Below are 27609 nucleotides of genomic sequence, written 5' to 3' on the forward strand. Positions count from 1 at the left end.
AAACCAACTATTGTCAAGTATTAAAACTCCACAGCCAACATAAATGCAATCCCCAATTAGTCAAAGACATTAGCTCCTCATTTCACCAAGCTATGCAGATCTGCAGGGGCGGGGGGGGGGGGGGGGGGGGGGCAGGCATTCATGCTGAACTGCATTTGCTAAAGTTTAGCGTATGAAAAAAATCATTTGTCCTGATCAACTATAGTTCAATATTTATGCAGATAACGTTCAAGCTAGAAGTCAGCCACAAATCTCTGTATCTTCTTAATACACAAGGCACTTGTTATTCAGCTGGAACACATTTAATATACAACATAATGTGAGATTCTAAACTATCTAACATTAGTGAGTAAAGTTAGCTTCAGCACCAGGCAAGAGATGAAATGGGTCCCCATCACACCAAAAGAAAGAAAGGATTTAAATAAAATACAGTTTCTCTGTTTGAAGAAAAGGAAAGCACGCTTGTGACAAACTTACTGGAACGGAGTCAGGCTTAAAGACACTGATCCTTTCCAGGAAAGTGGGGAACAAAGCCGCAGCAGTACAGAAACACAGGCCTGCATTGACTGCCCTTCTTAGGATACTCTTAGTATTTCCAGCTAAAAGCTACTTATCACTTCATCTGCATACCCACCTAGCCAGGCTGCAAAGACCCTCCTCCTGTACCGTTTTTATTTAAAGTTCAAAACCTTGAATTGTCTTCAGAGGCTTTTCATAGCATGAGAGAGAGGGACAGAATGTAATTATAGGACAGTATTTCTTAATCAAATCTAAGCCGCCCACTGAAAGTGAATGGGAAAATATGGTTGCAAGGCAATGCTTCTCAATCAAGTGGACGGATTTGCTTTTCAGAGCGAATAAGGGAATGGAGCTGTGGTCACCATTTCTTAATCAGCTCAGCTGATGTCCTATAGAAGATCTCAATGGAGGAACACAGCTGTGGCCCATAACTCTTGACTTGATCTTCCATGGTTTGACTGAAAAGCCTGAAAAGAACATAAATGCACTAAAGCTTTTCTCCATTAAATTGGTTCTTTCAAAACCGTCACTGGCTTCACCAGGGGTGTGTGTTTGTAGTTTCTTTTTCAGTATGCTTGGTTAGAGGTTGAGTGTAAAAGTTTTTGTGACATATACTACACAGCAAAGTATACTATAATAGACCAAACTATTATTTTCTTTTAAAGACCAAAATGGAGCACGTTATTTAGTAATTCCAACCTTCTGCAGGGATTCTTGTGTCTGAGTATGTGATTTTTGCTCTGGCTAAAGCACCCTTTTGCATTTCAGCTAGCAAAGTTACAAAATGTTGAAAAAGCATCTCCTTAGATTTTTTTTTTTTTTAAAGAGTATATTAGTCATGACTGACATGCTACGGAGGATAGATTTCAAATGCACTCATACTAACTTTGAGCTGTCAGATTCACGCATTCAAGTTTTCTGTCTTCATTTGAAAATGCAGCTGAATTATACAGCCAAGGCAGCGAGGTAAGAAAGCAAGTGTGCACACTGTGGGGAGGAACAAGGAAAAAAAACCTGTTTTTCAGATAGCTGCCTGTATTTTTCTTCTACTTTCTCAGTAAAGTTCTTAAAAGGACAACCTCCTCAGTGAATTACATTATAATTACCGAATTAAAGGAACCTACCTAGTGAGCCTTCTTTAAAAAAATCTCAAGGTATGCCCCAACAAGTTTGCCATTTTTTGAGATTTCATACTGATCTTTGTAATGTATTGGAGGTGTAATAGTTAATGCGCACTCATTACCATCTCATAAGCAAAAAGCTAAATAACAACACTTAGCACAAAGCAGCCAAGTCTATTTTTTTCTACCTATGTTACATCTGTAAAGATACTAACTCACTTCTTAACCTGCTGCAAAAAGTAAAAGGGATTTTTTTCCTTTCAAAACCTGCAGAATGCAGTGTAATAGAGTGCGCATTTTAATCTGCATTTTCCTCAATACACGATGATACGTATTACTGCAAATATACAAATAATTAGATTTAGAGCACTTAGAAATTATTCCCCTGCAACGCTGGCAAAGGACAGAATCTCCACCTCCATTTTTACCTTCTCTCCCCTTACTCCCACTTTAATCTTTTTTGTTTCAGTGGCATGTTATAGCTGCTCCGTAGCTCTGCTGCCAGTTACGTGATGAAGCCTGCATGCTGGGGCTGTAATTCAATGGCTCACAAGCCACATACGACTTAACAGCCTCGCATGAGCCATCTTTGATCTAAAGTCTAATAAAAACAAAAGTGAAGAGCATTAGCATTAGTGTACACGGAGATGCGAACAAACAACTGAGACATTCTGATCTATACATCGGGGTTTAAAATGGTAGTGGTTTCTGTTAAACAGTTTGTTGAATTCGCTCAGTATACTCCAGAGCAATGATTCGTTAAAGGGTTTCATGCTAACGAGGATGGTCTTCCATTCACTGACACTGAAGGGGGGGGGGGGGGGGGGGGGGAGCTTTTTTCTATACAACCTACCCGCATCAACTCAACAGCCTGTTCCTTGTGGTTAAGTGTTTAGGAAAGGTGAAGTGTTTATACACTGAGCAATTAACAACAGGCTGCTGAGAGGAGAACATCTCTGAAGGTTTCATTCCCCAAAGGAAAAAAAAAAAACACACACCAAACCAACAACAAAACCAACCCTTGATGAAATATTCAAGATGAAAACCACAAAGGTTGTTAAACAAAGTGAGAAACTTCCAGTGTTTTTCACCCACTGGAGAGGATTCCTGCAAAAATAAAGGATTGGGGGGATCTTTGGGAGCACGTCCCACCATGCAGCTCTGAGCGAGCTGTCGCTAGAACTACCCCAGCTTCCTTCTCCCCCATTTTGATCTGAATTGCTACACCCAGTTATAGGCAAAGTTTTCAAAGAACTTATCTTAGTATCTCTCTAATAATTTCCAATGAGCAATTTCAAAACAACCTTAGTTTTGTTTTGACTCAGAGCTGAAGTCAACTTCAGAAACCCTTTCACACTTCCCCAAAGCAAAAAATGCATGTGAAAGAATTCACACAGACCTTGTAAGACAGAAACTGAATTTTGCAGTATTTTCATTTGTTAGCTATTTTAAAACTATCCACTAACATCTTCTAAGGGCTGAGAAAACACTAAATTTCACTTTATGAGTCCCAGCAGAAGTCCTAAGAAATTTCAGTATAAAAATAGCTAATGAAAGAAAAAAAAAAAGGCCAATAAAAATAGGATTTTGAAAGACATTCATAATTTATAGCACCTTTGCCACCAGAGAAAGTGATTCTCGTCACTTGTACTTAGGAGCTGAGACAAAACAGTAACTACTGTCAAAAAAACCCAATTAACAAGTAAGTGTATTTTAGGACTGAAGGAAACAACCTGTGATGTCTGATGTGGACAGAATGCTGCAAACAAGCAAACACCAAGCAAAGGATTACGATTAGTCACAAGAAATCCACTGCAGCAAAAAACTGCACTCAAGGCTTTCACACTCAGAAGCAGAGAGGTGATACACCAAGCTAAACGTGCCCTTTTTTTTCCCCGTCAGCAGTATTTCCATGATTAACTACAACACACGAAAGATAGATTCTTTGCCATTCCCTTGGAGTTTACCAATCCAAATACAAATCAGACCAAGCGCTGTTTCATTTTGCAAGCCGCAGCACATAAGGCTTATTCACAATTTCTCCATTCTTACAGGCCTTCAGCGTGTCTTGTCGACCACAAGGCTTTGTACCACATGCAATCTGAATCTCCGCGGGAACTGCAGCGACAGATTCTTTACTAACGATCTTTGGACACACAACAGCTAAATAAATCCCCAGTTTTGACTTACTAGCTGTAACAGTCTATAAACCGTTGCATATGTGACTATTGTTAAGCCCTGCTCCTGAATAAGCAAAATTCTTTGTAACAAACAGAACTTGCGCAAGACCCAAGAATTATTCCAGACCTGAAAAGCTGCCAACTTCAAAACACCCTTTTCACTTGAAGTCAGCTCATATTAATAGGGAGAATGATTAGGGGAAAAATAAACAAGCATTTACCATTTGCAGCCTGGTGTTTGAAAGCATGCCTAGCTCAGAGACTTCAAATGCTGCTCATGTTTGGCACATAATTTTCAAATATTTGCACCTAACCTATTTTCAAAGCAATTAAAACCAACACCAAATGCTTTCGCTGACCTCTCTTGTTTTTTTTTTAACATCATACCAACATATCTGACAATTGTTAAACAACAGCAACCCCCAAGCACAGCTGCCAAAGGCAGAGCAGCAAAAAATCAGCGCAAACCCCAGCCCTACATTTACTGCCGGCTATAGACAGGGTGCAACTCCAGATACTTCTGGCAAGAGCGACACTCATTTAATCCAAGGGCAAGTTTAATCTACAGCGTTCACACCCACACAAGAGTTTTTATATTCACAATTCCACAGATTTACCCACTTGCATCCTCCCCACTCCTGCAGCTCTTGCTCCTGTCCTCGTTCTCACGTCCCAGCCACGCGTTTCCTTTTCTTGAGCAGCAGCTTGGATCTCATCCCCACCAACAGCACCCCTTCCTCCCCCTTCCTGACACCTTATTTTTGCTTCCAGTCCCACCTCCCTATCATCCCTTTTAATCTGGTCCCTATTTTTTGCCTTGCCTTCACACCAGAATGGTTGATATTACTTCAGGAGAAGCTCCCACTGAAGTCAATTAGAGTTTTGCTGGAGCTGAGGAATCCGCAGCGCCTATCACATCTTTCACCGCACGCTCCTCAGCTTCCAGCCAGCATCTCCTCTGAAGCAACAGTGGATAAAAGGACCAAATTTCAAAACATTTCGCACCAGACGAGCACAGCGACTTCAAGAGCTCGCAGCATCCTTCCCTGACTAAAAGTACAAGTGTAGCTCTGAAAAGCAAAGACACTTTTCCCACCTCCCTCAATGTATTTCAAAATAACGGGGTGCTTTCATCACGCGTCCGTATTCTCCCGCTGGCCGTACCTGGAGATCGGGAGCTGTTCTGACACACGGATCGTGCTTCTTTTTCCTACGTACAATTGCACGTAACACAATTAGCAGGCACGTTTCCTAAAATAAGCAGCTTTCCTACAACCGACTCCCGTCCGCGGGGGCTTACAGGCACAAGCAGTTATTTTCTTGGGCTGTCTGAGCGTTCCCCGGGGGGAATATAAACTGCTGCGACCCCCTCGGCTTCCAGGGATGTTTAAAGCAAGATTTTAAAGCACACTTTGCTCCCCGAGGCAGGACCTAAACCCAAGGGGCCCCCCCCCCAGCCCCCCCGTTAACTTCTGCTCCTGACCTTTGCAGGCAGGCAAGGCACAAGACCCACACAGATTTTTTTTATTTTTTTTAAAAAATAAACAGGAATCGGCACGGATTTTCCTCAGTTTTGTGTCCTCTCCCCCACTCCAGCACAGCACGGAGGGGCTGAGGGCAGTTTTAGGGAGCTCTCCCCCTCAGCAGTAAGGCCACGGCCCGCGGTGGGACGCGACCCCCGGTGCTGTGCGACACCCCCCGCCTCCCCCCCCCGGCAGCGAAGCCCCCCGGGAGGGCCCGATCCTGGGGGGGTGAAGAGGGGCGCTCCCGCAGCTCCCGCGCCTCAACAAAGGGAAAGTTGCGGGGCCGGGGAGGCCGGCGCGGGGCTCCCGCCCGCAGACAAAGGCGGCGGCCGCCGGGGCGAGGGGGGGGGTCGCGGGCCGCCTCAGCCCCCCCGCGCCCCCCAACCGCACAGTGGGGGCCTTAAAGGGGGGTGTGTATGTGTGTGGCGGAGGAGGGGGAGCTAAAGCCCCCCTCAGCCCCCGCCTCACAGCGGGGTGACCCCCCTCAGCCCCCCCGCCCCTCTCGCCCCCTCAGCTCGCCGCCCCCCCCCCCCCCCCGGCCCCTTTATTTACCGCCATCATCAGCACGCGCGAGCTGTCACCCAGCGCCAGACACCCCAACGGCCGCTGGCCACGCCCCCTACCCGCCCATTGGCCGCCCGCCGCGGCCCGCCCCGCCTCGCCATTGGCTGGAGAGCACGCCACACAGCGCTCTTGCCCTCCCCCTCGGCCCGCGCCGCCAGCCAGCGCCGCTGCTTACGCTAATTCCGTAAAGCCGAGCTTGGCACTAAAGGTGCGGCTGGCGCACCAACGGACGCCCTTTGCGTAGCCTACGCCGCCGCAGGCAGAGCTCTGGCGAAGCTTACGAGCTTCGCGTAGCCGCTAGGGAGAGCTCTTCAATGGCTCACGGTCGAGTAGCGGGAGGGCAGAGCCGAGAGGCGGGGACTGGCCGGCCCCGGCCCCGGCCGGTGACGTACCAGGCTTTGTGAATCCCAGGCTGAAGTTTGGTTGAGTCACAGGAGGGTAAATAAGGATGTTTCGGAGACAAAGAGACTCTTAAAGGGGCAGCGCGGGACGTGGCGCGTTCCCGCGGGTCCCCTGAGGTGGCTGCGGGGCGTGGGAGATGCCCCACGGGGCCCCTGAGGTAACAGGGGGAGGAGGACACCCCACGGGGCCCCTGAGGTGGCTGAGGGGTGGGAGGTACCCCACAGGGCCCCCGAGGTGACTGGGGGAGGGGGGAAACCCACACAACCCCAGAGGTGATTGAGGGGGGGCACCCCACAGGACCCCTGAAGTGACTTGGGGGGGACGAACCCACACAACCCCAGAGGTGATTGAGGGGGGCACCCCACAGGGCCCCTGAAGTGACTTGGGGGGGGCGAACCCACACAACCCCAGAGGTGATTGAGGGGGGCACCCCACAGGGCCCCTGAGGTGGCTGGGGGGGGGGGGGCACCCCACAGGGCCCCTGAGGTGATGGGAGGGGGGGGCACCCCCCCCACAGGGCCACGGATGGCACACAGACAAGGGCCCCTGAGCCATGCTGGCCTTTGCCAGAGGTCACTCAAAGGCCCCTAGGTCACACGCTCATCGCCACAGTGCAGGAGCCATGAGGGGATGAAAACGCATTTTATTAGAGACAAAGGGTCTCAGCACTGGGGCCGGGGGGAGATGCCTGTCACCAGCAAGGGGCAGCCATGCTTGGGAGTCACCCACACCCACTGGGACAACTCACTGGGACAACTCACAGTTCAGAGGGACCATCAGGGACCTGCCAGGGAGTGCTGAGTCCTGCTCTCCGGGCAGCGCTGAGCCAGGACAAGGCTGCAAGCAAGGCGTTGTGGACTATGCAGCACTGATGACATGAAGCACAGGTCAGCAGTGTCACAGACACGATTCCTTTGCACAGGACCAAATGTTACCCCCTGGTCTCGTCCCAGTAAGTTTTGAGGCAAAGCACTGCAATTTACTGCGACAGGTAGGAGCCTGCTTTCTTCTGCCAGAACAGGACACTCCACAGCCTTGTGGTCTCCTTGTGAGCTCCTTCACCAGCCAGGCTTTCCACAAATTCCACTTCCTGTGAGCTTTGCTGTCCCTTCTCTACACCCTCCCTTTCTGACCAGTGCCTGGTCTGTTCTGAACCCGTACCTGCACAGAAATCCAGTCACACACCTCTCAACTCAACAGCTCCCCACTGCAATGAGCCCTCAGTTTGCAGTGTCTGCTAAGAATTAAAACTGAAGATTAGTAAGGCTCTTACGTCCTCACTCTCTTTGTAAAGCTTAGCAGGGTGCAGCTGCTATGTAAGTACTTCCTCATAAAAAATGCCACAGCACAAAACAGAACAAAAGCCAGCAGCATCCCCAGGGTGGCAGTGAAACTTGGACTCTCTGCCACCGAAGTGTTAGTGACCCCAGTAACATCACCCAGCCTCTACTTAGAGCTAGGAGGGGGGAAAGCTGTAACGATGCAAGGGTGAGACCCCCATCCCCAAGATCCTCAGTCCCCTGTACGTCAGGCTTCCACTCATGGAAAGCAACAACACTGCCAGGGATTTTGAAAGGTGCAGAAGCAGAAAATAGGATCCACAGTGGTACAGGACTACAGCTTGGCCACCTCTCCCTCTAGATCTTGCATTCTCTGCAAAAACACTGGGGAGCAACAGGAAAACAACCTTCCAGACCATGCCCTGACAGGCAAAATTAGGGTGGTTTTCAATTACACTGGCTCAATCCATTAATGTAACACAATTGAAAGCCCCCTGAAGACTTGTTAAGATGCAGACCAGCATGTTCGAAGCCATGTTAACCTGCCATACTGATGCTGGGGGGGCCAGAATAAGGAGGATTACTGCAGCTAATAAGATTGAAAACCAGTCATTTTGTCCATCAAGAAAGTAAAAAGCCCCAGAGTAAAAGGAGCCCCTCATGTGGGGCAGCTGATCCCCTTGCTCACCGAATGCAGTTACAGCAACAGACATTTTTGCTAAGACATAAAGGGCTAAATCCTACCCATCTTTACACACGTGGAAACCTACTGACGTCAGCGGCTGTAATGGTGTAATTGAAGGCAGAATGTAGCTCGAGGGGTCCCATTTTATTACTCTAGGAACAGTACAATGTATTAATAAAAGCACAGAAGTCCCCAGAGATTCCAGCACACATTTTATGTTTTTTAGACGTGACCAGAGTTTTGACATCTCTGGTTACAGAACGCATCTTTTGGGAATTAATAAAGCATTAGCAATATTCAGCATGACTAATCTGATCATTAAATAGTATTTTTTTTAACCTTAAGACCTAAAATGGGAAGCAGAACAGAAATAACTATCCCTACAAAGACTACAGTTTGTTTTCTTAAGTTTTCCCAGCCGCACTTAACTGTGTGGAACGACAGCAGGTCAGATTCTCACTGAATTTTCATCACTGGAAATTAATAGTCCCACTGAAGTCAGCACACATGTCATGAACTTGAGCTAAGAGTTGCTAAAATTCAGTGCATTCAGCATGCTGGAACTTCTAACACACTTATGGTACATTATGCCATTTATTATGGCTCATTAACCAGATCTTTCTGGACCCAGTACCAATTAAATTTATTAAATGCCCACACTAAAAGCTCTAGGCACTTGAATAGTTAATTAGGTTTACAGGTATAAATGCTAATCACAAAGAGATCACATCTAAATAACTAGTTCTCCACCAGACAGCAAATTAAGTAACAAACCAGCTTCTCTTCCCCCACTGCTTCAGAAGGAAAAATCCATTTAGGAGAAATCTATTTCTGTTTTACTCACTCTTCAGACTCTTCAAGACTCCTGTATTGGCAAGGAACCAAGGATATTTCTGCAAGCAAGATGCACACCGCTTCTTCACAAGGAACCCACTGTCCTTTTTGCAAATCTCCCTTTTTAAAAACGTCCTTAGACCTTCTCTACACCTACCCTTTGTGTCTGGGACACGAGCTGCAAAGCCAGAACCCTGCTACCCAGGAACCATGAAGGAAGCTCAGCGCAAAGGCTGGTGGCTGAGTAAGGCTGTTTCTGCATAAGACTGAGGTGGAGCAGGGAAGAGAAACAAAAATAACAGCTACAAGCCAGATAAGATACTAAACAAGTAAAACCAAGGGGGAAGATAGCTCAAAATGGATCTAGTTTTCCTGCTGTAAAAATAAATTGCCACTAAAAAAAAAAAATTATTCAAGTGATATCGTCTTATAACAATTTTTTGGCTCTTGTTCCCCAAATCCTTCCTTACACCATTAAATCTGCTAAAGTCACCAGGATTTCTCAAATGAGAAATGGTGTGCAGGGATAGGACATTTATTACCTACCTTTCAAACAGCAAGATAAAGCAGCTGGTATTCTCTTTCAATGCATGAGAGGGCTCCTGCCAGGCTTATTTATTTATTTATCATGAGGCTTCATCGGTATCATCCGAGAGGTAGAAGACTTTAATACTCCCATCAGATATAAAAGATGAAGGCAAGCTAAGAACATACCCATAATAGAAACGCAAGAATTCCTGTAGATTTTGCCACGGGGAAATTAGTTTGCTTCAGGGGTATAAAACTCTTGAACCAAATCAGAGATGAAACTCTGCTGAATAATTGTCTCCACGCAACAGAAAATTTCAAAAACTGTAAATAAACAATACAAAACAGCACACCACTTGCTGTGCAGAAAGACTCCATCTCCTCACAAAATACAGCTTTTTATTTTGATGAAAAATAACAAGACTCTTTCACGTGGCTATCTAAAAATTTTTTTAAAATAAAAATCTCTCATGTAGCTGTTTGCAGTCAAGAAAACTCTGCCCTTGCATGTGTTTGGCTGGAAATTCTGCTGTTCCCTCCTGCTGACGAACAGTAATCCCCTGCATGAAGCATGGTACAAAGAACCGCCAGAACCACAGGCCCGATCCCAGACATACTCAAAACCATGAAGAACAACAAGAAATATGCACAGCGTTCAAAACCTTTGCTTTGAAACAGGGGGAAAGAGACTGAGAAGAAAAAATAAACCTTGGGCTGCCTCCAGTGCCACTTTTTGGAGGAACTCCTGATCCAGATGGGCAGGCAGAAAAGAGGATGCACTTGCTCTAAACCAGGCTCCAGGGGAGTCCTTTCATCTGATCCCCGCTACAGGCACCTGCTGCTGCTTGCGGATCTTGTTGAACAGCTCCATGTACTGAACCATCGTGTCTCCTGGGCTGTAGATGCTGTCGTGCTTGGTGCCGAACACGGACGGGATACCGGGAGTGTGGTTCCCCATGAAGCTCTGCATGAACTCCATGAGCAGGTTCCAGCAGTCGTTGGCTATCACGCAGGGACAGTACTCCACCTGACAACAGAAAACACAGCCCTGAAGCTCGCAGCAGGGGCAATAACCATGCAGGAGGCAACTAGAGAGGAAATGCTTTTCATGAAAACACCTGAGAATATTTAGCATGTAAGGATGGACAAATATGAATGAACAGGACATGCTGGGAACATGCAAGCTATCCCTTCGAAAGGGAAGGGGAGGCAAAACATCCCCTGTAAGGGCATTACTTTTATTAAATCTCCAATAGTGGAGGTCTTGGGACATCGGTTCAAACTTTACCCCATCCAAACCCAAAATCCATTCCCACATGCTGGCAGGTCGACGACTCGTGTGTGGCTGACATCTTTCAGGTGAGTACTGGAAAAAGCCTTGGGACTTAAGGACTTTAAGTGTTTTACTAACTATGAGTCTGGTCCCAAATCAGTAGGTCCTAATGAAAACCCTGAAAAAACCTACTAAACCAGAAGCAGTCAGACTGCCTGGCAAACCTGGTCCTGGACTCAAGTTGAGGTTGAAACAAGCTTCTGTTTAACTCTGATCAATAGCAACAGTAATGCTCCAACATCTGTGTTTATTGCAGCGAAGAAATAAGCTGTTTCTCAATCCTCATCCCTGCTGGCTAGGAACACCTGCCTGAGTAGATGCAGCGTGATCACTGTATCAAATAGGATTTGTGTGTTTAGAAAAGCACAAGCTCCGATTTTGAAGGACTTCTAAGCATCTTAATTCTCAGCTACCTTGAAGACTGTTAGGCATCCATATATTGAGATGTCTGGAGTCTGACCTACCCCACTTTGCCCTTCCCATCCCACCCCTCCCTGCTCCTTGTCTTTTTCGAAGATGTTTTTCAGCCCAGCTGAGGCTTACCCACAGCTTGTGAGCCTTCGACTCATTGCTTGCACTCAGCCAAAGGTCTCCTAAAACACCTTCCTAGATCCTCCCACTCCCCTTCACGTGTGCTGAAGGATCTCCCTTCAGAGTTTGCTTCAGCTCAGCCTCCACCCCATGAAACATCTGTCAGCAGCTGGCAACTGACGCTCTTGAGCCTCAGCAGCAGGAGTGGAGAGAACAGAAGCTGATGGCAGGCTTTGAGCCCACGGCGCAGTGATCCAGGTCGGCATGCCACAAAGTAGGACTGACACTGCCAAAAGTTCTCTGGTGAGGAGAGAACCATCTCTCCACCGTGTGAGCAGAACCTGGGGCAAGAGGGCCCTGCTCTTGATGGAGAAAGAAAACAAAATCCAAATCAGCACAGAATTAGCAGCTGAAGAGGTTGTTTTGTCCCCTCGGCATGCTTATGAACCTGAAGTGTGCTACTAGTGTTGTACATCAGGACTTTAAGCAGCTTTTTAGTTCGATGGCACCCCTTCAGGGTTTTGCTTGACACTTCAACTACAGGCTTTTGCGTAGCTGCAGCTCAGCCCCAAAGTACCTGCCTGAATTAAACCTCGTTGTGAAAAGGAGAGAAATAACCTGCCTGCTGCATACATGAACACATCTGGTACAAACTACCAGCAATGAGCAATACAATCGAGAGACTGAAGGGACAGGGCATTTCTCATCTAGCCTCCAACATCGAATTCCCCTGTCTCTGGTTGTATTTCATACCCTTCAAAGACGATTCTTACCTCCACAGATATCCCACGGGCACTGGGCCCCATTGTAACCGTGCCCACCTTCACCAAGAAGTCACAGTACTGGTAGCGGGTGCCCCGGCTCTCTATCTTGTTTGCCTTGGCATTTTGGAAGAAGCCTTTCAACTTCACCATGAGGATATCAAAGTTGGCATCTGCTATAAGGCAGGGACCATTTTCAAAGAGAGCGAAGCAGCTGAGGGGGTATTCGGAGTTGTGCATCACATACATCAGCTTGCCTGTCTGCCCTGAAATAAGAGCAATGGTATTTGGGCTGTAAAACCAGTAAGTTTTGCGCCTGTATGTGCTTTAAAGAAGCATCTGTTTTTTCCTTTGTCCTCTTAGTCACTTTAATTCCAGGGTCTTTGTACCACTCACACGTGCTTCATGTTATCCAGCCGTTCAGTGAATAGATTGTATTTCCTTCTTAAGATTTAAAGTTAAAAAGGAAAAAAAATCTTCTGCAGCCCAAGGATAACACACCAGCACAACTGAGAGACGAGAGGGCGAGCTGAACATGAGATCCTCAGCAGACTGGTGGGGGGGTCAGCAAAGAGCACCCACCTCCCATCCTCAAAGACAAGAGCCGGGTGTCCGCTGACATCCTCCTGCCCCAGGTCATGGAGGAAGGCTGGGCTCTGCCTCTCCTCCCACTCACCACCAGTCCTGCCAGGGGACAATGGGCTGGGACACACTCAGGAACACACGGTGTCCAGAGAGGATGTGCCTGGCATATACCATGCTTTAAAAGCTGGAAACAATTCTCATTTATCCACAGAGATCAAAAAAGCCTTTCCACGAATGTGGCCCTGCCGGTTCCAGCTGCACAAAAAGCAGCAAAAAGCTGCTCCGGTAGTTTCAAATGGATCTGTCAGGGCAAATTGTGGTGCAGAGCCCTGAGGCTGTGCGGGGCTCAGTGCTGACCTCTGCAGCCACGCAGCCACCGCGGACGGTGACACTCACATTGGTGTTTTTAAATTATATCAAAATTGTAAATGGAGACAGAGAGACAGACAGACAGACAGAAAGAGGCTGGCGCAGCCCTCAGGTGAGCAGGCCATGCCTCTGGGCGCCTGTTTTATGTTAAATCCAGAGGCGATTCGGGGTCCTCTGAGCACATCCCTGGAAACAGCTGGGTCATCTCATGCCTCAGGCCCCCTCAAGCTGCTCCCCACTGCCCACTCCCCAAGCTCCGCTCCGCTCGGCCGCTGCTGCCTGCCCATGAGCACTCACCCCTTGGAGGCGGGCAGAGCAGGCAGATGCTGCCAGGAGACTTGCGCCCATCCCCTCCAGAGCAAGACGCGGCCTCCAAAGCACCTCAGCAGCAGGATTTTATGAAATTCCAAGGAAAAACACGCTGACAGCAAAGACAGCCAGCATGGCGCCTAAGGCTCGAGTGGCAGACCTCCAGGCTGGGCTCCCCGGTGACACTGCCGTCCCCAGCGCACAGCAACGCTGGGGCACGCAGGGCACGGGGCAAATGGCACTGGCAGAGCAGCCCACCCCTGCCTGGCACCGACCCTGCCGGCTCCCCAGCACGGGGCACAGGGATGCTCCGTCTCCTGGAGGAGGGAAGCAGCAGGCGGGCAGCGCAGCCGTGCTGTGGGCAGCCCGGGGCCACCTGTGACAAAGAGCTGCCACCACCCGCAGGAGAAGCCTTGGCCCCACGGCAGAACCGTGCTGCGGGTGCACGGACCAGACCATGCTTGGCCAGACCTCACGTTCAGGGGCTGGATGTGTCCCGGGATTGTCCCGGGATGGTCCCGGGGCTGACCTTGGCTGCTGATGGTGGAGGCGGCCGTGTGGTAGGTCTCGCAGTCCACGCAGAAGGTGCCCTGCTTCTCGGCCCCCAGCAGCTCCAGCTTCCGCGTCAGCAGCTCCACCGTCTGCTGCACGCTCTTCCCCTCCGCCACCGGCACCTGCGCCACGCTGCAACAGCGCTCAGGGCCCGCGGGCACCGGGCTGGGGAGCCCCCCCTCTCCGCCCCACCGGGGAGCCCCTCCCCCCCGCCGCCGTCTCCTCCCTCCCCCCACCGGGGAGCCCCCCCCGCCGCCTCCTTCTCCCCACCGGGGAGACCCCCCGCCGCCGTCTCCCCTCCACAGGGGAGCCCCCCACTGCCACCACCTCTCCCCCACCGGGGAGCTCCCCCCCACCGCCGCCACCGCCGCCGCCTCCTACCCCCCCCTCACCGGGTAGCGTCCCCTTCGCCGCCTCCCCTCCACGGGGGAGCCTCCCCCGCCGCCCTGCTCCTCCTCCTCCTCCTTCCCACCGGGCAGCGCCAGCGTCCGCCGCCGCCGCCGCCTCCTCCGCCTCCTCCTCCTCCTCCCCCGCCAGGGAGCCCCCCAGTCACCTTCGCCTCCACCTCCCCCCCAGGAGCCCCCGCCGCCGCACTTACCAGGTGACCCCCATGCTGCACCCGCCCGCCCCAGGCCCGCCGTGCCGCCGGAAGGGGCGTGGTCTCCCTTCCGCCGGAAGAGGCGGGGCCAGAGCGCACGCGCGGCCGGTGGCGGAGAGGCGGCGGCGTCCGGGCCTTCTCGTCCCTTCCCCAGCCCCTCCGCCATGCCCAAGGCGCGGCGGGCGCGGGCCCCCGGGCCCCTGTTGCCGCTGGCCGAGCAGATCCTGCAGGAGGCGGCGCCGCGGCCCACGGCGCGGGGGAAGCGGCGCGGCCAGGCCGAGGAGGCGGCGGGCGGCGAGGCCTATGTGGACGCCCGGCTGTCCCGGCGCATCCTGGAGCAGGCGCGGCGGCAGCAGGAGGAGCTGGAGGCTGAGCACGGCCCCGGCGCGCCCGCCGCCCCCAGGCAGCGCATCACGGCGCTGGGTGAGCCCTCGCTTCGCCCCCCGCGCACCCCCGGGCGTCCAGGTGCGAGGCCCCGGGCTCAGCCAGCGCCGCTCCCCCGCAGGCCCGGGGCGCGGCCCCGGCTCCGACTCGGAGGACGATGAGGAGTGGCCCTCGCTGGAGAAGGCGGCGGCGGCGGCCGGCCGGAGCGGGGAGTACGGCGGCGAGGTGACCGTGGACCCCGAGGACGAGGCGGCCATCGAGATGTTCATGAACAAGAACCCGCCGCTGAGGTGAGGAGGCGGCGGCGGCGGGAGGGGGGGGCTGGGCCGGGGTCCCCCGACTCATAGCCCTCCTGCCCCGGCCCCAGGCGCACGCTGGCGGACATCATCATGGAGAAGATCACGGAGAAGCAGACGGAGGTGGAGACGGCGCTGTCGGAGATATCGGGCTGCCCCATGCCCCAGCTCGATCCCCGTGTCCTGGAGGTCTACAGGGGCGTCAGAGAGGTGAGGCTGGGCCCCAGGGCCCAGGGGTGCCACGCTGAGCCCCACAGCCGCTGCCCCTTGTGCCCGCGCTCCTTCTCAGGGCCTGTCCCCACACTCACTCTGCGTAGGCATTTCTGTGGATCAGCTGCGATTTGTGTAGTATCAGGCACTGAATGGCCCAGAATGTTTCTGAGTGACAGTCACCTGAGTGCCATGCTCAGGATGGTCCTGGGACGGTCCTGTCTTTGGACCTGGATAGTCCTTTCTCACCAGAGATGCTAAGGGACAGCTTTCTCATTGTCATGAGACAAGCCCCACAGCCCTGCTGTCAGTGCCCATATGTCACGGCCTGGCCTCTGTCCATGTCTTTGAAGGTGCTGTCCAAATACAGGAGCGGGAAACTCCCCAAGGCATTTAAAATCATTCCTGCCTTGTCCAACTGGGAGCAGATCCTCTACATCACAGAGCCGGAGACGTGGACGGCAGCTGCCATGTACCAAGCCACCAGGTAAGATCATCTCTGGGAGCTGCTGATGTGGGATTTTTTTGCTTTTTCTTTCCATAACTGGAACCAAATTTACAAAACACCAACCTGTCCCCCGCTTGGCCTCCTTTCTCCACACCTCACTTCGTGCTTTGCTTTGCCCAGGATATTTTCATCCAACCTGAAAGAGAGGATGGCCCAGCGGTTCTACAACCTGGTGCTGCTGCCGCGGGTCAGGGATGACATTGCTGAGTATAAGCGCCTCAATTTTCACCTCTACATGGCTTTGAAGAAGGCTCTGTTCAAGCCAGCAGCCTGGTTCAAAGGTAGGGACTCCCTGCGGCGCTGCCGTTCCTGCCGGGGAGCCTCTCGCCATCTGTGGCAGCTAGGAAGCTCAGCAGGGGTGCCTTGCACACCGCTGCCCAGTGTGACAGCACTGTCCCCAGCGTGGTGTGGCCCTGCGGGCTTAGTGGGAAGGAGATGTGGAAGATGCCAGGAATCCCCTTCAGCAGAGCCCTTTTGTGGTGTTCAGGGTGGAAGCCTGTAGGCTTATGCAGGTGCTGCTGCTGAGTGCCAGCAGGTATTTGGGTTCTTTTGGAGGTTGATAGCAGGTTATGAGCTGTCGTGGGTCTGATCTCAGTCTTGTCTGGCAACTTGAGTCGAGTTGCGTGGCAGGGAGATGCTGTGACCCCTGGAAGTTTATTCCAGGAGTTTACCCCAGGGTCAGATATGTCCCACGACAGGGGAAGGGACTTAATCACAGGGTTCTGCCTGCTGCCGTGAGGACGGGCCATGCCTGACTCTTCCTCCCTCTACAGGGATCCTCATCCCCCTGTGCGAGTCGGGGACCTGCACGCTGCGGGAGGCCATCATCATCGGCAGCATCCTCACCAAGTGCTCCATCCCTGTCCTCCACTCCAGGTAACGTGCTGAAAGGCTGGTGGGGGCAGAGATTCTCCCTTAGGGACACCAGTGCCACGCCTCAGCTCTGTCTCTCGGCCTCTCCGGTATCGCTGGGGTGGGGGTATTGCCGGGTTTATCATCTTTGTGTCTGGGTGCTGGGTGCCCCGTGGCTCCTGCCTGCCCTGCCCTCACCTCCGTGTTCCCCTCCCCCCCCCGCAGCGCGGCCATGCTGAAGATTGCCGAGATGCAGTACAGCGGCGCCAACAGCATCTTCCTCCGCCTGCTCATCGACAAGAAGTACGCCCTGCCCTTCCGTGTGGTGGATGCCCTCGTCTTCCATTTCCTGGCCTTCCGCACGGACCAGCGGGTCCTGCCCGTGCTGTGGCACCAGAGCTTCCTGGCCTTCGCGCAGCGCTACAAGGAGGACCTCTCCTCGGAGCAGAAGGAGGCTTTGCTTGAGCTGCTCAAGTTCCACAGCCACCCGCAGATCTCCCTGGAGATCCGGAGGGAACTGATGAACTCCAAGACGCGGGATGTGGAGGTGTTGCAGCCTGTGGCCATGGAGTGAGCAGGAAAAGCTGCAGCCGGACCCGTGCCCGGGATGCTGCTGGCTGCAGCTGGAGCCTGCTGCATGAGCAAAGCTGTGGGGAGGCACAGAGCACCCGGCCCAGGCTCCTGCCGCTCCAGGCGGGCGCTGCGGGAAGGCTGTGCCTGTAGAGCTGGACCGTGCTCCCTGCGCTGCTGGCGGCGGGGCAGGGCAGCCCCTGTCCCACCCAGGAACCTGGTGCCACCAGCACCGGGGAGAGTTTGGCTTCTTTCCTGTATTGGAAAATAAAACCTGAGCCGCGTCCCTCGGTCAGGGTGGTTCTGCCCCGCAGCTGCACCTCTGCGGTCGCATCCCTGCGCCGCGCTGCCCTGTCCCAGTCCCACCGTGTCCTGTCCCCAGCAGGTGGCAGAGCAAAGCCACCAGCCCCGGGCTTCTGGCAGAGCTGCAGGTGGAGACCGCGCTGCCGGGGCTGCCCCCAGGTTGCACAGGGAGAAGGGACCCCTGCACCCCCCCCTCCTCCCTGTGCCCTGGGCAGCCCCTGCGTGGTTGGGCAAAGGGCGGGGGGACAGGGCTGGGACCCCCAGACTGTTCCCAGAGCCCAAAACCACGCTGGGGTTGGGGGTGGGGGGGGTGGAATCCTGTAGGTGCCTGAGGGTTTCTCAAGCACTTGGTTGTCACCAGGGCCTGAGCTGGGCCGCCATGGTGCTGGGAGCAGAGGGGAAAGCCCTGGGGGGCAGCACAGGGGGGAAATCCCCCCCCGAGAGCCCCTCTCCTTGCGGGGGCTGGCAGTGGCTGGGGCAGGGGGCAGCCTTCAGGCACCTTCTTCCATGGCCTGGGCCCTTCTGCCTGGTGCCGTCACCAGCCTCACCACTGCCACCCTGCCTCCAAAACGCCAGCCACGTCCCTTCCCCAGGGATTTTCCCGCAACACTCCCCTCCCCAGCCACCAGCCGGCTTTACCTCTGCTCGGCGAGGCTGGCAAAGCCGCGGGGCTGCTGCCCTCGTCCAGCCGTCGAGGCCACGTGCTGCTCACAGCAGCCTGCCCACACACACACGTGGCCCTTCTGGAACCCCCAGTGGGAGCTTTTCCTCCTGGAAAACCCAGCAGGGGCTTTTCCTTCCGTGTTCCACGAGGCACCGCACTTACCCTGGGGAACTGCTGATGGTGACGCTGCGCGGCCGCAAGGTTTGTGCGTTGAGTACCTGGCCTTGGCCCTGGAACCGGCACCGATTCCTGCGGGTACGGCCCGTGGAGACAAGCTCCTGCAGCTTCCCACAGCTTCCCGCAGCAGCGGGGCTGCCGACAGCCGTCTCCTGCCTGCTTCTCTTGGGACTTGGCACCTTCTCCCGTGGACAGCAGCGGTGGTGGGAGCAGAAGCCATGTGAAGCGGAGCAGCACAGAAAGCCCAGCTGCCCAGGCTGGTTGCACACCGCAGCGCTTTTTCCTTGGCTTCCTGATTTTCTCTTCTTTTTTTAAAAGAAGCCAGAAGCTGGTGAGCGCGAGAGAGCGCCCCGGCTCCCGCAGCGCATTGGTGAGGGGAGGCTTCAAAGCTGCTGGAAGCACGGTCGCTGCCTCCTCTCCAGCAGCCAGCACCTCGCCTGTTCTGTGCAACGTGGCCCTCGGCCACCACAGCATCTCCCCTCCGCCTCACGGTGTCTGCCCGCCTGGCTCCCTCTCCCCTCCTGCTGTCACGGCCCTTGGGAGCAGCGCGGGGGGATCCCCCAGCGGCTGGGCTCCCACCCCAGCACAATTCAGATCGCAGAGGGAAACGCTCAAGGCCTTCAGATTTCTTTAAAATACTTTATTGCAACATCATACGGTCCTCTGATTGTCCCAGCAGCGGGACTTTTGCATCTGAAACCAAACCAGTTTACTCTTAAATTAAAACTCCTTTATATATAAAAAAAAATTTTTTTCTTTTTGTACAGACAGGCTCTGCACGCCCCCCAGCCCTCCTGCTAGCAGGAGTCAGCGGCAGATGGCTCTTCTTTGACGAGTCGAGCGAGTGGAAGAACAGCAGCCCCATCTTTCTCCACCTGATAAGACTTTTGTTTCTAGTGGCATCCAAAAAAGAAGATTTCAACCTCCTTTTCCCCATCCCCCACGGGAGGACAACAGCCACAGCTCCACACATCCAGAGGTCACCCAGCAGCAACAGTCTGCCTCCCATCCCTGCAGAGTCTCTCTGGCTTCTCCTGGTTAATACAATTCTACTATTTAATGGTTTTCTCTTAGAAAAGCAGCATTATTTTTTTTTTTAAACACTTTTTATAAAAACTAACAGGATCAACAACAACAATACAAAAAATGCAGTAATCGCTTTTCAACTCAAGTGCGCAGCAGATTTTTACACCCTTGTAAGGATACGACTCGGACCCACGTGGATATAAATGCAACGCAGCCCCCTCCGGAACGCGATCCGAGATCCCTGCCTTGGAGGAGTGAAGATGCATTACAGACTATAGCAGCACATTCAAATGTATTTCTTCCAACTAGTCTGATGTCTAAGCTACCTAAAAAAAAAAAAAACCAACCCCAAAAAACCCCAAAAAACCAACAACCAGCTTCCAAGTGAGAGTCTCCCGTTGCCCAGGGAGCTAGGGAAGGGGATGGAGGGTGAAGGCACTCTTTCGGAAGGAGAGGAGACCAGCATCCAGGCCCCACACCGAGGGACGACAAGGTCTTCCTCCCTCCCCATTTCCCAGCAGTTAACAATAAATTAAGCAGCCTCAGCGGGCCAGCGGAAAGCCAAGGGGATTGCGCCCGAACGGCTGCTCCCCCAAGGCGAGGGCTTTTCTGCTGCCCCCGCGGACGGGGAGCACGTCCCCCAAGCAAGCCAAAAACCCCACAAATCCCAAATTTAACAGCAACAAGAAAAAAGCCGCACGTTTTCCCCTCCAAGCAGAAGCAGCCACGCCACCCCCCCAGGAGCCACAGCAGCCTGGCACGAAGCGATGGGGACCGAGGGGCCAACGAGCACCTGCTCCCTCCTCCCGGACACCCCGTGCTCTCATGTTGAGCTGCATGGGCACGTAGCACCCAGCCCGGGGAGGGAGGATGGGGGGCTCTAAGGATTTTGGTCACGCAGGTCAGGGTAAGAGGCTCTATCCATGATTGATGGCCCACGCGGGGCTGGAAGTCGTCACGGTAAACACCCCCGAGGAGACGGTGAACAGTGGCCAGTCGGGCTACAAGGAACACGAACTGAGAAACATTTTACAACTTCGTTTTGGGTCCTGCTCCCCCTTCCCCAGCAATTCTCGTGCCCTGCCACCATGAGAACGGTCGCTTCACCCCGGCCACCTACAGAAGCTGATGAGCAGCATCAAGCTCCGCCAGCCTGACCGCTCGGGACGAGCGCAGATCCTGCTCCGCAATCCTGGCGAGCGGAACAAATCCTCAGCAGGCATCAGATGGAGGGGGCTGGCGGACGGGTAGTGGGGATGCAGCGACCTTTCGGTGTCCAGGGCGAGGTCCTGCTGTGGCAGGGCCAGGCAGCTCTCGGGAAGGGGAGGCTGGTCACAGGTTGATGTCCGTGACGTCTGTAGGTGTGCTGGTGGGCTGGCTGGCTGAGTAAGCAGCAGTCTTGGCGGTGCTGTATTCCTGTTGGGTTTGGGATGCCTGTTTCAGGCTCTCGGCTAAGGCTGCCTCAATCTGCTCCTGACAGGCTTTCAGGCAGTCCTGCGGGAGAGGGAGCGAGACAAGAGGCCTCAGTTCTCTGCTGCTCGGAGGTGGGAGCCTTATAAATAGCTCTGAGCAGCTGCCGGGCTACATCTCTGGCCCCCGGAGCATCTAAACATGCCAGACAAAGAAGCCTTTCTCCAACAAGGGGCAGCTCCAGCTTGTCTGTGCTTTAGGCCCCTCCCCAGAACAAGCCCCATGCTCTGGTTGTCTTCTCCCCACCTCTCTGCTCCACCACCTCCTTGAGGAACGGACGTTGTGCCTGTCAGAGCTTCCCAAAGCATCCAGGCTCGTGCCTGGACGCAGTGTGAGATTTCAGCATCACGACAGTCAGACGCCGCTGACGATCGGGAGGGCAGAGCAGAACAGCTCTGCGTGGGCTGGCATCAGCCTTTACAACCCCAAACTCCCCAGCCCTGTGAGTGACAGCGGGTGTGCAGCAGCACGGGCGCGCACGGGGACCCACCTGCCTCCCCCAGGCCCCACAACCCAGGTCCCCCAGCGCGATCCTGCACTTCTGCAGTCACCCACCCGCTGCGGAGAAGCTGTGCCACAGCTCTGCCTCATCCTGTCCCTGCCCGTGGCCGAGCCAGGACAAGGTGAGTCCCTGCTGGGTGCCCCGGCTGACGCACGCTGCATCACTCCGGCGATCTCCAAGGCGGCTGGACCCGACCATCCAGACCCACCAGCCGTCCCGGCCACGCATTCCCACCCAGCATTCCCTCCGCCACGCGCTGTGGATGCTGGGCTGTTCTGAAAACGATGCTGCGGCCGCAGAGCTGCTCACAGCCTGTCATCCCCTCGGGAGCCCCCCGGTGCTCTCCGCACCTCCCCGGGACCCAGGGAAGCCAGTGCCGTGGGACACACCAGCCCCACAAACAGGGAGGCAGAGGGGACTGCACGCAGTGGCACATCACTTGCAATAAAAGCAAACTCCACCGCGTCACCTCCCCACGCGAGCCGTCACTCAAACTCCTCCACTTTGACACCGGAGCAGTGTGACAGACGGAGGGCTGCGGGGGGCAACGCCAACGGGCGCACCCGGCCCAGCTCCCACACCGCGGCTCGGCTCTTGCCAGGGTAAGAGGTGGCATTTGGCACCTCGCGGCTGGAGCGGAGCTGGACGCCGCGCGCTGGGTCCTGCCACACGTCAAAATCTCTTACCAGGAATCTGCTGGCGGTTCTTAGAAACTGACAGAGGATGTGGGGAGCGAAAATAGCAACGCCCACCTCCTCTTCCCCACCCGCTTCCCGTCAGCGCAGCCTCCGGCCCCTCGCCTGCCCGCAGCCCCAGGGTGAGCTCGCTGCAGGGCCTGGTGCCACGGCCAGCCGGTCGCAGGGCTCGCCGCAGCCGGGCTCTCCATCTCTCCATCGGCAGGTTCGGCAGAGATGCTAAACGCCAGCCTGGCCATGCTCAGCCAGGCTCTCCTGCTGCCTGGCGAAGCCTTGGGGGTTTGCAGCCCTTGGCTGTGCTCCCCACTCTGCGGAGCGGCGGTGCCCTGGGGCTCTGGCTCAGACACCCGGCGGGTCCCAGCTGTGCTCCGTGAAGGACGAGGGCTGGTTCGGAGCAGCTCCGAGTGGCACCTGAAGCGGCGGCACAGCCCGCGACGAGCCAGCCTCAGCGCGGCGGTGCGGCTCCCGCTGGCCGTGGAGCTGGCACGGCCCTGCGCCATCGTCCCCCCCGCTCCGTCCCCACGGACTCCCCGCACCTCCGGCACTGCCCAGCTGAGCCTCAGCAGCTGCGGGAAGGGGATCGCTCCCCCGGCTTGGTGCCAAAGGGCAGACCGAGCCACAGCCCGGGGACACTGCGAGGCCAGATTTAGGGAGAGGCATCAACAGCACAAACACGGAGGCTGAGCGCATCCTCCAGGAGCCCTGCAACGCCGCGGGGACAGCCCCAGGGTTTCCTTCTGCCACAGGAGCTGCCGTGGTCCTGCCTGGGCTGTTTGTGCAGCCCCTCGCATCGGGCAGGCTGGGGGACTGAATGGATGCCCTCTCCGGGCTGGAGGGTAGCACGAGGTGCGCTGGGCCCAATTTCAGCTCCCTCCCTCAGCGGTGCCCCCCTGCTTCCCACCTGTTCCTTCCACCAGCCATGACCCGGAGCAGGTTTCAGCCCCTGCCCCACTCACCGCAGCAGCTTGAGAGCAGCTGGCTGCACTGACTCTCCTTAAAAAGGCTCCGGCAAACAAACAAAAAAAATTAATAAAGCCACACAAATAGATCAGGACACCCCCCTGCCCAGTCCCCTCCCTGCCTGGACAAAGCCTCGGCACAGCCTCCCACCCGCTGCGGCACCGGCACCTCTTCAATTCCCGGTGCTGCTGTCAGGGGACTGTAACTAAGCCCGCTCCCGGCTGCCGGCATTAGCGCTCGGGCAGAAGAAAAGATCAAAAGGGGCCCCGGGCAGAAGAAAGGCTGCCGAGCGCTTCCAAAGTCACCTGGAAACGGGGAGCCTGACAGCGTCCCCCTTCCCCATTCAAAGGGCAGCGGAGGGGCAGGCAGACCCCCCTCCCCATCCCAACGCCCCCAGCAAAGCCGCTGTGCCAGCGCCCTGAAACGCCTCGTGCCCCTGACCCCCTTCCCAGCTGAGCCTGGGCACCTGCAACCAGACACCGGGGAGGTCAGCAGATGCCGAGCCGGCTTCTCCCACTGCCCCATCCCACCTTGTCAACCCGATCCCACCAACACCTGCCTGCGCGGGGAACAGCCGCTCCCCTTTGTGCTGCTTTTCAAAGGCTCCCGAGCTGGCCAGCGCTCGGCAGCCAGGAGCCCACTGCAGCCACGGGACTGATGAAAGCTGCTGCGTTCCGAGATGCTCCCTTACCTCTAACCCTCCTCAAACCAAGGTCAGCATCATTACCAACAGCCCGTTCCCTCTCCCTCTAAAAAGAGCGAGCAGCAGAAGGAGGAAGCGTTTCCACCAGATCCAACAGCAAAACCGCTTTGCTGTTCCCCCCCGAACACTCACCACCTCCGTGCCAGTGATGCTGGCCAGCAGCTCGGTGATCGCCTCGCTGGTGAAATCGTTCACCGAGACCGTCAGACCATGGATCGCCGCTCCAATGCTGCCCGTTGCAATCATGGAGGGGGGGTACATGGCAAAAGTGTAGTCTAGAGCCGGGAGAGGGACACAAGGAGCAAAAAGAAGAAACCGTTAGCAAGGATGCACACGGTAAGTTCTTTCCCTGAAAAACTAGAGAGGGCCAGAGGGGTCCACCCAGCTTAGCAGAGAGAAAGAGGGGTGCCGTAACAGCGAACAGCCTAGGCATCAGGGCAGCGAGCTTCGTCAAGCTGTTTCTCTGGGTCTGTCTCACCAAAGAAATCCTGAAGATGAGGACGTAGCGACTTCGAGCAAGGCTGACAAAAGCTCAGCCTCAGCCCTGCCTTCACCCTGGACACCCTCCCGCAGTCGCAGCCCGTGCAGCAACAGCGGTGGCACGCTGGTTGTGCTCTCTCCTGGCATCCTTCAGACACCCACTGAGAGCCTGCGGGACCGTTATCCCACTTTGTCAGGGATAACAAACCTGTTCCTGAGCAGCAAAACGCTCTGATGTGGATGAAGGCAGGCGTGCAGCTCCCCAGAAACCAGGGCGTTGGGAGACCAGCCCCAGGTTACTCAGCAAGCCCGGCTCAAGCCCAGGCCGCCCTGCCTGCAGCAGCCAGCCCAGCCCCCGCAGCATCCCGGCGGATGGCTGCACCAGGAGCAGGCACCCACCTGTGGCACACAGGGCGATAAAGGTCTGTGCGTGTTTCTTCACCAGCTCCATCTTGTCCTTAGGCAGCGGGAGGCGGTGGAGGATGTGAGCCAAGAAATCATTTGCTATCACTGAGACCAGGTCCCACTTTAGCTTCTCCAGGACTAGAACCTCCCAGTCCTGCGGAGTCAGACAGACAGCACGTTATTCAGCAGGGCTACGCCAGGCAGAAAAACTCAGCGGATTCAAGGGCAGAAAAGGGCAGCGCTTGGGGAAGGGACAGTAGAACAGTACAATCCACAAGACAGGGAAGAAAAGAGGGACCATCCCCTGCTCTGCGATTATGGCACAAATCCAGCCTTGCGCTGCTGCAAAGCTGGGAGTAAAGATCAGAAGAGGAAGCGATAAATGTGGTTTCTTCTTTCCAAGGTGCAGCCGGATTAGCCTCCCTCCGACACTTCTCTGCTTTTCAAGGTTGCTGCAGCATGCAGAGGAAAAACCTGAGCAAGGAGCAGCAGGCACACTGTTCCCATATTCCTTCTCCGCTCCCGAAAGGAGAAGCTGCCGTCCAGGCTCCCAGGAGCAATCCAGCTTGAGGCTAACGCCACTGCAGCAGAGGGAATAGAGAACGTCACCGCTCTGCACGCCCCTCGGAGCCGGCCAGTGTGTTGACTCCCTCCTACAGTGGCTCCTTGGTGGGTGGGCGAACCGCAGGGGGCAACGGCTGCTCTGCAGCCTGCCCCTCTGCACAGCACACTGAAGCAAGGGAAGGGGGGAGAAACACGGCTGAGCTTTCAGGGCTGCATCCAGACAACCCAAGCGCCTGTACGGGACCTTCAGTCGCTACAGAGCTCAGGGGCTGTGACCAGGTGCTGAGGTCTTCAGCCCAGCAAACACCGGGCATGCAGCCCTACGGAGGAGGAACCAGGTTGGGCACCAGCATTTTGGCAGAACCTCCCCTACTCAGCACACCTCTTCTCTAAGAGAGCCTCCAGGCACGCTCAGCAGAGCATCCTCGGCAGCTTCTCGGGGGGGAAGACGCACTGAACAGCCACGCTGACCCCACCTCTCCCGCTGACATACGAGCAATGGCTCACCAGTGCTTCCCAGTTACACGCCAGGTGGCTGCCAACGTCCCCATCCCATGTTGTGGTGCTCCCTCTAAACCTCTACCAGAGATTTCTCCAGTATCTTCCACAAGCCAGTCTCTGCAAGCTGGGGACCAGATGGTGGGAAGGCCGGACGCCCCCCGTGGATTTCAGCTGGAGCCCAGGCTGCTCCTCTCATCTGCTCAGCCTCTCGCAGGCTCTTCCAACCCTGGGCATCGGTCCTAACGCCAGCAAGGAAACCAAAGGGCAGAGCAGCGACGGGCAAGCGTGTGACAGAGCCACCACCCAGCAAGCCCTGGTGTCACCAGTGGTACCAAAGCACCCATCCAGCAAGATCTAAGCAAGGGGAGCCCCATGAGTGGAGCCACAGCACAGAATCTGGGCCCCCTGCATTCAGTCCCCTGCTGCGCCATCAATGCCAAGGTCTCCGTGACTGACTCAGAGCAGCAGCTGAATCAAACCCAGAGACCATACACGTACTGGTCTCACTGGGCTGGGCGGTTTTGATGTTACATCTGGGTACAACTATGCCACTGACAGAGCAGTCCCGAGAGGCACAAGTGGCATCTTCCCAGGATCATTTCCCTTCCCATCCCAGCAGCAATGTCTGCCGTCCCGTCCCATCCCATCCCATCCCATCCCACACCCAGCCCCCCCAGCCTCTCCCGGATTCCCCCGTGTCCTGAGCCATGATAAAGATCTCTGGCTCCCAGTTTCTCTTATCCTCTGGATCAGCAGCAAACCTGGTCTTGGCAACCGGGTCCAGGTGTGCCAGGAAGGCCAGAACATGCCCCCACGTCCCCCCTCACTGCTACCAGGGGGGTGACAGTGGCCCTGCGGATGTGCTGGGAAAGGAAAACACCCTGCGGGGGCTGAAGCTCCGGGTCTGGAAGGACAGAGCTGAACTGGGATTTGTATCAGGTATCTCCATTGCAGGACCTAGTCCCACCCAGCAGAATATCTATTCTTTTTCCAAGTAGTCTAGGATTACCGGGTCAATGCTGCTCACAGACGTGCCAAAGGGCTGCCAGAGCAGATGGATTTGAAGAAGTGAGATTTTTTTCATAAAGGCGATTTTCTTTTTTTTTTGCCCTTTTTTTTTTTTAAATCCACTCTTTCCCCTTACACAACAATACCAGTTTTGAGTTGCTTAAATGAGCAGCATTGCTCAACCTGCTCCAAATCCCCCATGAGGCCAAATGTGCCGTTTGCCATTTCACAGCCTGTGCTTTTCCAACCAGAAAGCAGCGTTTCACGAGCGCACGCTCACTGCTCTCCCATACGGACGGTCAGCCTGCAAGTCTTTCGTCTATATTTTTAAGCCAAATCCACAGGATAAAAGCAAGAAGGAACCTAGCAATGAGCTCCAGGGCCTGGACAGTGCAGCACAGGTCACTGACAGTGCCTGGTTCAAGGTGGGGATTAGAACAGAGGGGAAAGATCAGGCTTGGGTAAAAAGAAAAAACAGCAGCGCTGGCCACTGGTTAAACTGCAGCAACACAGCAAGGTGACGCAAGCAAAGAGCTGCTGGAGATGGAGAGCTCTTGTGCTCTGTCCCTACCTGTTGCTCACCTGGAATCCACCAAAAAGCCGGCTGCTTGCTCGTGCGTCAGCCCAGCTCCTTGGGAAGGGGCACAGGACACTGCT

At 54.9% G+C, this 27609-nt stretch overlaps 4 protein-coding genes and 1 long non-coding RNA gene across 13 annotated transcripts in view; 2 read left to right on the forward strand and 3 right to left on the reverse strand.

Moving 5' to 3' along the window:
- Nucleotides 1-5959, reverse strand: part of USP49 (ubiquitin specific peptidase 49) — a 34562-nt gene extending 28603 nt beyond the window's left edge. The window contains exons 1-2 of one of the 3 annotated variants that reach the window (XM_056362106.1): nucleotides 5896-5942; nucleotides 4985-5030 (exon numbers count right to left, since the gene is read on the reverse strand). The gene's annotated coding sequence lies outside the window, so the exon portion shown is untranslated. Of the gene's footprint in view, nucleotides 1-4984; nucleotides 5031-5895 lie in introns of all 3 variants that reach the window. The other 2 variants (XM_056362109.1, XM_056362107.1) reach the window with 2 other exon arrangements.
- A 339-nt stretch (nucleotides 5960-6298) lies between these two features.
- On the forward strand, nucleotides 6299-9326 carry LOC130159564 (uncharacterized). Its single transcript, XR_008825791.1, has 3 exons — nucleotides 6299-6466; nucleotides 6922-7196; nucleotides 9126-9326. It is a non-coding gene; the product is annotated as an uncharacterized LOC130159564 (long non-coding RNA).
- A 689-nt stretch (nucleotides 9327-10015) lies between these two features.
- MED20 (mediator complex subunit 20) lies at nucleotides 10016-14800 on the reverse strand. Of its 4 annotated transcripts, none has more exons than XM_056361276.1 (4): nucleotides 14675-14800; nucleotides 14054-14208; nucleotides 12274-12527; nucleotides 10016-10663 (listed from the first exon to the last, which is right to left on the reverse strand). In XM_056361276.1, exons 1-4 carry the CDS (start codon nucleotides 14686-14688, stop codon nucleotides 10448-10450), a joined length of 639 nt encoding a protein of 212 aa, XP_056217251.1. In that variant the 5' UTR covers nucleotides 14689-14800; the 3' UTR covers nucleotides 10016-10447. The 4 variants fall into 4 exon arrangements, with proteins under 4 accessions (XP_056217251.1, XP_056217252.1, XP_056217249.1 ...); XM_056361277.1 differs by having other exon boundaries at nucleotides 14054-14198; nucleotides 14675-14692; XM_056361274.1 differs by lacking the exons at nucleotides 14054-14208; nucleotides 14675-14800 and adding an exon at nucleotides 13513-13934.
- A 38-nt stretch (nucleotides 14801-14838) lies between these two features.
- BYSL (bystin like) lies at nucleotides 14839-17784 on the forward strand. The gene is made up of 7 exons (XM_056361267.1): nucleotides 14839-15097; nucleotides 15180-15348; nucleotides 15426-15564; nucleotides 15918-16051; nucleotides 16193-16353; nucleotides 16846-16948; nucleotides 17150-17784. The coding sequence occupies exons 1-7, from the start codon at nucleotides 14839-14841 to the stop codon at nucleotides 17496-17498; spliced, it is 1314 nt and encodes a 437-aa protein (XP_056217242.1). The 3' UTR covers nucleotides 17499-17784.
- Nucleotides 17785-19742: 1958 nt separating this feature from the next.
- The window catches only part of CCND3 (cyclin D3), a 46742-nt gene continuing 38875 nt past the window's right edge, over nucleotides 19743-27609 (reverse strand). For all 4 annotated transcript variants that reach the window (XM_056361272.1, XM_056361270.1, XM_056361271.1 and 1 more), the window contains exons 3-5: nucleotides 24874-25033; nucleotides 24127-24269; nucleotides 19743-21158 (exon numbers count right to left, since the gene is read on the reverse strand). In XM_056361272.1, coding sequence (XP_056217247.1) covers nucleotides 20997-21158; nucleotides 24127-24269; nucleotides 24874-25033 — 465 coding nt within the window. In that variant the 3' untranslated portion in view covers nucleotides 19743-20996. The remainder of the gene's footprint in view (nucleotides 21159-24126; nucleotides 24270-24873; nucleotides 25034-27609) is intronic.

The sequence above is a fragment of the Falco biarmicus genome, chromosome 16, assembly GCF_023638135.1.
Source record: "Falco biarmicus isolate bFalBia1 chromosome 16, bFalBia1.pri, whole genome shotgun sequence".
Lineage (NCBI taxonomy): Eukaryota > Metazoa > Chordata > Aves > Falconiformes > Falconidae > Falco > Falco biarmicus.